The sequence below is a fragment of the Penaeus japonicus genome, unplaced genomic scaffold (genome assembly GCF_977035675.1).
Source record: "Penaeus japonicus unplaced genomic scaffold, GWHDUDI00000001_assembly GWHDUDI00000024, whole genome shotgun sequence".
NCBI classification, from domain to species: domain Eukaryota; kingdom Metazoa; phylum Arthropoda; class Malacostraca; order Decapoda; family Penaeidae; genus Penaeus; species Penaeus japonicus.
In genome coordinates, this window is record NW_028234426.1 from 4,430,131 (window position 1) to 4,440,130 (window position 10,000).

The 10,000-nt window shown below is 34.0% G+C and overlaps 1 protein-coding gene across 1 annotated transcript in view; it reads right to left on the minus strand.

Annotated features, from left to right (window-relative positions):
• Window positions 1-1,966: 1,966 nt before the first annotated feature.
• sax (type I BMP receptor saxophone) overlaps window positions 1,967-10,000 on the minus strand; it is a 15,629-nt gene continuing 7,595 nt past the window's right edge. Inside the window, exons 7-11 of the mRNA XM_086550594.1 lie at window positions 9,766-9,875; window positions 8,008-8,284; window positions 7,659-7,792; window positions 7,129-7,354; window positions 1,967-6,346 (exon numbers count right to left, since the gene is read on the minus strand). Of these exons, the coding sequence (XP_086406720.1) occupies window positions 6,206-6,346; window positions 7,129-7,354; window positions 7,659-7,792; window positions 8,008-8,284; window positions 9,766-9,875 (888 nt within the window). The 3' untranslated portion in view covers window positions 1,967-6,205. The remainder of the gene's footprint in view (window positions 6,347-7,128; window positions 7,355-7,658; window positions 7,793-8,007; window positions 8,285-9,765; window positions 9,876-10,000) is intronic.

Below are 10,000 nucleotides of genomic sequence, written 5' to 3' on the forward strand. Positions count from 1 at the left end.
AGCGAGTCCGCCCAAGGTCGCAGACTCACTGTATGTAAAGCCACGTCATTCTAGACAAGGATTCTCTCTCTCTCCTTCTCTCTCTCTCTCTCTCTCTCTCTCTCTCTCTCTCTCTCTCTCTCTGTGTGTGTGTGTGTGTGTGTGTGTGTGTGTGTCTATCTATCTATCTATATCCTTGGGCGCGGACAGTAATATTCATACTTATATTATAATTCCCCGTCATAATCATCTATTTAATGAAAGTTCTGACTGCGATCTCGACCAACCAAAAAGAAATTTAAAGAATACTTTAAAATACGTTTACTGAACACCCAAACGCCCAGGTCAGCTGAGCCGGTTCTTGAGTGGTTCTTCAAAGAGAATTTCCTGATTGGTATCTCGGAATCTGGACTAATTGTTGACTGATTGAATCAAGTATTTTGATTAATTAATAACTTGTTTTATTACCAAAAGATATGGTGATTTTGGATTAGGTTGTGCACTAATGTATAATAGATTTCATGTTAGGATCTTCATATTTCTTAGAAAACTTGTTTATCAAATACAAAGATAGAGAGATCAAAGTCTTCTCAGAAAGGTAAAAACTAAACAAACTAATGAAACTGTATCATCATTGCAGACAGGTGATGCCAACATCATGCAACGCATTTGATAGGTTTGCACTGCATTGCGTGTCATAACTAGCCTTTTTTCTCTTTTATATGAAGTTATCGGAGGGAACATTGGATATTTTCTCTGGACGTTTTTTTGTACTGAAGAAATAAGGCATCACTGTCACTCTATATTCATTATCTTACTGGGTAATCAATAAATATAATACACACACGCAACACATTCAGTCTATATGAAAAGTAAATACATTTTCAATCCTACATGTCGTTTTCATACCTATAATTATTTCAGGGGAAACCCACCTCGCCTGTCCTGGTAAGCAAGTCATCAACTCTTTACGATGCGGTCCTCGGGAAGACCCACTTATGGATTCCAGGATCTGTGACTCGCCCGCCTACTCTTGTCATGAATTTAGTCGATGGTTGCTCGCACTCTACATCAGCCTCATGAAGGAATTCAAATCACTCTGGGAGGTCATGAGCCAGAGGATTTTCGTCTAATACGACATCAAGTCTTCACACTGCTTCATATTATCACCGAATGTCTATAGAAAGCTCTGTGGTGGCTTTCTATACATTTGGTTGTTAGATGAAGCCCTTGGGTTTGGAAATCTTGAACACGACCAAGGTCTATGAATTTAGAAGTTTGCTTGAAGATCATGTCCTGGCGATACGTGTGGGGAGAACATCGAAGTCACCCAGAGCTTTAAATACCTCAATAATATAGTTTAAACTACACATCTTCGAGGTCTTGGCATTGAATTTTGCTGTTCGACAGTGAACCGGAGTCCACCCCTTGGTTGGAAGCAAAGGGTTGACATGGCAATGCTCCTTTCTCGGCATTAGGCCCATTGCCCTTGTGTAGAACAAATATAACAAAAATGAGTCCATCATATCCCAGTTCCTTTCCTGGCAAAATAGCTTTCCCTGGTAGGTAAGTCACCCAAGATCGAGAATCTTTCTTGTATAAAGGAAAGGAGGGAGTATCCCCAGTTCAAAATTATATTTTTTTTTCTCTTGGAATTCATTCTATCATCATGAGCAAGACAGTAATCTCTAAGTAATTATCCAAGCAAATATTAATGAGATTTTGTCAAATGCACTTACTGATGAAATAACACTTAAATTAGGATAAATAATTTCTCTCTCATATTGTTTATCAATAGCTATTCAGTTGGCTGTCAATATCTCTGCCTTTATTTACTTTCCCATATATATGTCATGATGCAATAAAAAAATTATCAACATATATAATTATCAATCTAAAACTTGAGTTTCTGAAATACTATCAAGCAGTTATCACATAACTTTTTCTTCTCATATTTTAAAGCTACAGGCAATAGAAAAAGTCAAAATATCAATGGATTTTTTATATATTTTTTTAACTAATTCATATTATAAAGCATAAATGACAACAAATCTGGAGTGTTTTTTTTTTTAGCAAGCTCTGGTTACTGTGGCCTGTCTCTTTAATTTGTCATTGTTATCAACCAGTGAAACAAAGAGAGAACACACTATCATTTAATTCACAATGTTTAGTATCAACTACAGCACCAGAACACCAGAATATGGCCTAAATTCACAATACAAAAAAAAAACAAAAAAACTAAATACAGTTATCTACAATACACGGGACTATAAGAACAAAATACAAACAAGACATAACAAAATGACAATAAATTATTTGTTCATCACCAAAACAATGCTACAAATCTTACACACTATTCTGATATTTTTCCATATATAATCTGAATTTCCTCTTGCTGCCATTTGCAATGGCAAAATAAATCAAGCAAGTTAAGCAAGCAATATATTAATATCAATAAATATAAAATTCCTTACAAAATGAAGTTAAGCTCAGTTGTACTTTCAAGAATAAAGTGAAGACAATAGAAAAATATAATATTCAATCCATATTTTAAAGGAGAAGTTTGAAGATTTGAGAAAATATATATATTTCCCTTTCATTGGTTTCATAAAAAGGAAAAGCTAAATATACAATATCATACCTGACAAGCAACAAGAAATCCTTGTATTATGCATTAATATATATGTACACTTGTATAAATGCAATTGAAAAAGTCAAAAACACAACCCTACAAACAATAATAATAATAAAAAAAAAAAAGAAAGAAAAATAAAAAATGTGCCAATTCCATGGAACCTCATTTTGAGAAAATTCTGATAATCTTTCTGTTAATGTTCTGCTTCAAAGTTATTTCTTGAAGTTCAAGCATTAGTAATAAATTAGTCAGCACAGCATTAACAGGTCACAGACGGTGGACTGAATTTATGTTTTGTTTATTAAGTAAACATTCTAAAAACTCAAAATCAACTTCTAAAAAAAAAAAAGAAAAAAGAAGAAGAAAAAAAAAAAAATTCATATCAACTCATACACATTGTTCATTGAAGCTGATGTTGCTTATCTAACAAACATACCATATTTACTCTACAACATTTAAAAACCATCCAAAATTTTTGAAGTCTGATGAATCTTTTTCTGTGATAGAAACCCAGATTGTTGTATGAAATGTACTTTTTTGAAAGCTATGCTGTACTTATTGAAATTTAACAATGTAGCTTTAATTAACAACCATATGATTGTGAACCTCTCATTCCTAAAACTCCGAAGCCTGTTGCTACTTAACCTGAAGATTTTGTGTGTAATGTTTAATTTGTCAAGTTAATCAAGTTATCTATATTCCTAAATTACCAGCAAACCACAAACACTTTACGAACTAAAAACGAAGTTCACATTCCATTTCTAAGTCTACTACTTTCACTGATAATTCAAGAAAGACCCTTCATAACATTATCTCTATATTATTAACAAATGAAAAAAAGAAAAAAAAAAAATTGCTATTCTTACCATTAGTTTAGTTTGTTAGCATCACACATTTGTTATCTACTTTATATGAATTGCTCAATGACATCATGCAATTATTATTCTTGAAAAAGTGACACTTCCAAGAGCTTGCAATGTCATCTCGATTACAATAAAAGTGTTTTATCAAGTTATTCTTTAACTTGGTCTAAAATATGACATGAAAGTTTTACCAAGTAAGACATCGAGGTCAAGACCACATAACACCATCCTTATAACCTGGTGACACATCATCCTATTTAAAAGCCTAACATGGTATATATACACACAGGAACCGAATTTCACATGATTTTTTTTTTCCCTGTTAAGCATTTGGAGCACCTGGTTAAAAGTAAACTGTGTATTGTATCTCCATCATTGGACATAATGCTATGGTATATGTTTGTGCCAACGTTGGGGCCATACATTACTCATCTAATTATTTTGTGCTTCAAAAACATCTGACCAGCTTTTAACATCAATTTTTGTTGCTACAATTAACATAAACTTTAAATAGACAAGTACTTTAAACATAAATTACGTACTTTGTCAACATTACATTGGCAAAACAATCATGAAACTTTGCTAACATACTACCTATGTTTTACAAAATATTTTCACTACTTATGCTTTGGTAACTACTATTTGGCTATGAAGCAATTCGAAAAAGTTTCAAGTACATCTATCAAACAAACAGACATCATACACTCTACACATCTGTCAAGATTATACAGTAATGGGCGGCGTGTTGCAGGCACTGGGGAAGCACAAGCTGTACAAGGACTTTCACGTCAATGAGTCGCATTTAGACCCTGTGGACATCAAATGCCAAGTTATGCGTCTCTGGTATTTCAATGAGAATATATTGTGCAATGCTTCATGGACAGGAGCATCCAGTCTCGCTTGTGTTCAATGATAACAGGTAGTGTAGCTATTGGCAGAAACACCCTGTTGTCTGAAGAGCATATGGCAAATTCTATATTTCTCCATACTGGATTGACATCAAATAAAAAATAGAAATGAAAAAAAAAGAAAAAAAAAGGCAAAAAGGAGGGAAACAACTGAGAAGTCGTTGGTAATAATGAGAATGGCGATGGCAGTGATGGTGGTTGTGGTGGTGGCGATGGTGGTGGCAGTAATGACATAGAATTGGTGAAAGAAAATCCCATACATAAAAAAAAATAAAGGATTGATGCTCATAATAGCAGTAGTAGAAATACTACAAGAATATAAGGTTGTGATTTGTAAGAGGCAAAAACAGGATAGAAGAAGGAAAAATAGAAGAGACTGCATTAATTTAAGGCATTCAGAAGAAGAAGACAGAAGCATCCTCAGTCACAGGCAAATGAAGAAAAAAGGTGACCATCTGTGACCAAAGGCAGGGAATACTTCCTTCATAGAAATCATATATCATGAAATAGTTGTCCTCACAGTTTATATCACATAAAAAAAATGATGATGGAGAAAAATGAAGATGAAGCAAGAAGGGGAGAAAAGAAGGAAGAAGAAAAAAAAAGAAGGGACGAAGTCATGATGAAAGAAGAAATAGAAAAATTGACTAATTCTACGACCTGATCTTTATTCTATAGGCACACAGTATTCTAATCAACAAATTACTCATAAAATTGTACTAAGTATTCCATCACTTTCTCTCAAAACCTGGGGGGAGGGGGGAAAAAAATTAGTAAAATAAAAAGACGACCACGGTATTTTTCTTATTCGGATACGTAATTGGCAATGCACACCAGCAACTAAGAAAGACACCAAGAGAGAGAGAGGGAGAGAGGGGAAAAAACACAATCAACATAGTTCAACACCCTCAAAAGACATTCATCTATGACACTATTAAGTAACGTTTAAGAATACGATCGGTAATCTCATTGCTCTCAGAGCCAATACTGTACAATAGTTTCTATTCTTACTCCTCAGCTTTTGCAAATACTACGTTATGCAATTCCATGTATGTTAAGTATACGTTCGCTCTAAATCATGTGTTAGTGCCCTTAAAATATAAAAAAGAGAAAAAGGACATCATAATGCTGCTGAAAATGCTATCAATCTGAATTATGGATTGCTTTGTATCATGAGTATATGAAAGATATAAAAAAAAAATGAACAAGGACCCATTAAGGTAACAACTGGGAATATGGACATAGTATGAGTTATTCCTGTATCGGCAACAAAAGCAGCAGTTGTTCTTTAGTTTAAATAATGCAACTAGTATAAATAGAAATGTATAAAATTTTGAAATTGAATGTTACATAAATCTAGAGAAGAAATGGTATATTATTATAATTTTGTAAAAAGCATGAATCCTGATTTTACACTAAATTAGTAATTCATTATGGTTTCAGTCAGCTGCTGAAGTATACTGTACTCTTGTCTGTTATACAGACTGAAAAACTGCAACACTAAAAAAATTACCATGTATCAGGGCTGTTCACATAAAACGTTCACCATTTCAAAAAATGGAGCTAAAATAAAAAACTGCCCATAATTTTCTATCATAAGTAATCTTACATTTAGCACTGCAGCAATACCTAATTTTGCTTAACTATAACTGAATATTAAATAACACGTATTTATAACAATCCATTTTGATACTCATTAGCAGTACATGTTTCCACCTAACAAAGCCAGCTGCACTGTGCTGTAACCAGCAACACAATGAGTTCACATTTACCCATTCACTCATATACAATTTGAACTTTGAACAACTTATGTTCTTGTGTCAACAGTCAAATTCTAGTTTGATTTTTGTCTCTTCCTGTGCGAGCTTAACCAACGATTTCTTTACTCTGAGGGCTGTCAGTCGCACACTTGGGTTCTGATGCCAACATTCACGGATGATTTTAGACATTCCTGTCAATACCTGAAAGAAAAGAAAAGAAAAAAAATCAACATGATTTTAGACATTCTTGTCAATACCTGGAGGAAGAGTGAAAGATAGAGAGAGAGAGGGAGGGAAGGAGGGAGGAGAGAGAGAGAGAGAGAGAGAGAGAGAGAGAGAGAGAGAGAGAGAGAGAGAGAGAGAGAGAGAGAGAGAGAGAGAGAGAGAGAGAGAGAGAGAGAGAGAGGAGGTAGGGAGGGAGAGAGAGAGAGGAAGGGAGAGAGGGAGGGAGGGAGGGGGAGAGAGAGGGAGGGAGGGAGGAAGAGAGGGAGGGAGGGAGGAAGAGAGGGAGGGAGGGAGGAAGAGAGGGAAGGAGAGAGGGAAGGAGGAAGAGAGGGAGAGAAATAATGAAAATACATATAGAGGTCTAGACATAGGGAGGGAGGGAGAGAGGGAGGGAGGGGAGAGAGAGAGAGAGAGAGAGAGAGAGAGAGAGAGAGAGAGAGAGAGAGAGAGAGAGAGAGAGAGAGAGAGAGAGAGAGAGAGAGAGAGAGAGAGAGAGAGAGAGAGAGAGAGAGAAATAATACAAATATACATATATGTCTTTGAACTATTATCAATCTGGGAAGAAAAACAAAAGGAAATTATTCAACAAACAGGGCTCTTTCTAGCATAATAAGGTATGATGCACTAAACCTGCATACCACAAAAATGAAAATAAACAAGAAAGAAAAATTCAGTTCTCTATATATATATCATCATTCTCCATCCAACTGGACAAAGACCACCTCTTCACGTCAACAGAAGCATCTCCGTTCACTTACAGGATCACTTGTCCACCTATTGGGGATAACAGGACGGTACTGGTCCACGCACACCACCTTCTTCATGTCGTCGAAGCTTGGGTCGTTGGGGACCACGTCATAGAAAGGAGGCTTGTACTCATCTATAATTCCGTTGGATATGCATCTTCGGCAAACTTCCCACAGAACCAAGCCCAGAGCATAGATGTCCACTTTGCGGAAGGACTCGAACACGGTCATGTTGATTCTGAATGTGGAAGAAAAGAAAATTACTTAAACTCCAATAATGAAAATAAGAAAAGAAAAAAATACACACACACACAAATACATATGTATATATATATATATATATATATATATATATATATATATATATATATATATATATATATATATATATATATATATATATATATATATATATAAAATAACATATTTCAATACTGTGAGTTCATATTATTAATATTTTTGTTAAGCATTAAATAAATGCCAATATTCACTCTGATATGTCTACACACTCCAAATATTGGCAAAGATGAAAGAAAACTTACGATTCATTAAGAACTTCAGGACTCATGTAGCGCTTTGTTCCTACTCTGGGATTATTACCAATGTTGATTTCCCCAGTAGTCTGAGTGTGCATCACAGCCAGTCCAAAATCAGCAATCACACAGGTCCCATTCAGCTATTAAAGAAATGGTTTACTTTACAATACAGGTACTTTGGATTATGGATTGACGCATCATAAACTGCTATTCGAATACTAATATCTTTCAGTAATTCAATAAAACATTGTAAGTGTATAGAAATAAATAAAATAAGCAAATATATAAAGTGAACTATTAACATGAGAGGAGTAAATTACTAAAAATTTCAAAGCATGTGTAGACGTATACTGACCTTTACCAAAATGTTCTTTGTTTTGATGTCTCTATGGGCAATAGCTGGTTTTCCTTGTGTGCCGAAAATCTCAGTATGCAAATGAAGGAGCCCGTTGATGGCAGAGAGGGCGATGTTGATCAATGACGTGTGGTCCAAGGTATGGATGTTCAAGTAGTCGTGCAGAGAGCCGCGAGGATGATAGTGAGTCACCAGCCAGAGTTGAGTACATGCCCCGCGGGACGTCATGTCTGACCCGTAGAAGCCGAGGATGTTCTCGTGACGGAGCAGCACGGTGCTGGAGGTGGGGAATAACTCTTTGTTATTTGCAAGATCATAAAAACTATTCGTCTGTTGCTGTTTATTAATAGAAGCTAAACAAACTAACAATAAAATGATCTTAAAATCTTTGTTACTTGTATCATATTTAAAAAAAAATAAAAATAAATAATAATAATAATAACAATAATAATAACTGTCTGCTGCAGTTCATTCCTGAAATCACTTCCACTAACCTTACTACTCTTTGCTTGCGTTTGCATCTTCTAACAGATAACCCTCTTTATAAGATCATGTAAGGTTTCTCAAAAATCTTATCATATCAATAACACTTTAGTATGGGTCTGACCTATTCACAATTTCCTTAATTCACAAGTAGTTACTCTTGATCACAAAAAATACATATCTTTTCATCTTCAACCTACTGAACACAAACTCAGCAAAGGACACAAGAAATAAAAGTTTAATTCCCTTGTTAAAATGATCAAACAAGAACTTTACAGTGCAGTCCACTATGTCTAGTTTTTACATTTACAGTCTTCCTCTCACATTACCACATAATCTATTTTTTTATTTGTTTTAATATTTGGCACTGGAATTATACAATTAGTGACAAAATGACTGTTATAGAGCAAATACAGTCTCTGTTATAATTACATACTTACAACCTAGCATGTGGTCAGATGCCTTTGTTTACACTTTGATAGTATGAAAGGCTGTTTACAACTATATTTTGTATTTTTTTTGTTTAATCAAATGATATAAAAAAAAATTGCATGTACAGTATTTATTCTAATAAATATAAATTCATATACATGGACAAGGCCCAGGTGAAAAAATCAAATAAAACAATAATTCATCTTGAAATTTGACTCCAATGGTTAACTTTTAAACTTATATATCATTTATACTAATATGTTAAACTTATATACTTCAAATATTTACATACATGTAACTTTTATACATTTTAACTAAAGTTCTAGGTTCTAAAAGCCTCACATTTTAAATTCTACATTAATGAAATACAAAAGAACAGAAAATAAAAAAAGTAGAAACACAGGAAAAATAATTGACCATAGTAAATGGTCAATTATTTTTCCTGTGTTCCAATATAAAGATTTTTCCTTTTCTTTTTGCTTACTCATTTCCACTATCCTTAGAGGCCATTATTAACTTCAATACCTTTAAACACTTATAGAATCCACTGTAGGGAATCATCCAAGATTTTTGAGAAGGAATATTCAAGTATGTATCTGAGATCAATCATATGATTGACTGTCCATATAGCAACAGATGCTTATGATATAAGAGAGTAATGCAATTCACTTTTCCAATAAAAAGTGAAACAGAGCTGAAGACCCTTCTTCTAACTGATAATAAGCACCAAATTTAAGCAAATCTCTTGAGTGTAAAACATTAAGTCCAGATATATATATGTGTGTGTGTTTAAGAGCTTTGAATTTCTATCACCTGGCATATATTGCAACAGATGATTCTTACCTATAGATTTCAGTTTCTCTGGCCCACGATGCTTCATCACGGGAGAAAAATATCTTGACAGCAACACTCTCTCCTTGCCATATGCCAAGCCATACCTCACCATAACGGCCCTAGATAAAAAACAGAAATTTGTTAAATTACAGTTAATAGTGATATATAAATAAAGACACCAATAATAATTGCAGTTGATGTAGTAATAGTAATAGTAATAACAAAGATAATAAAACACAACGAT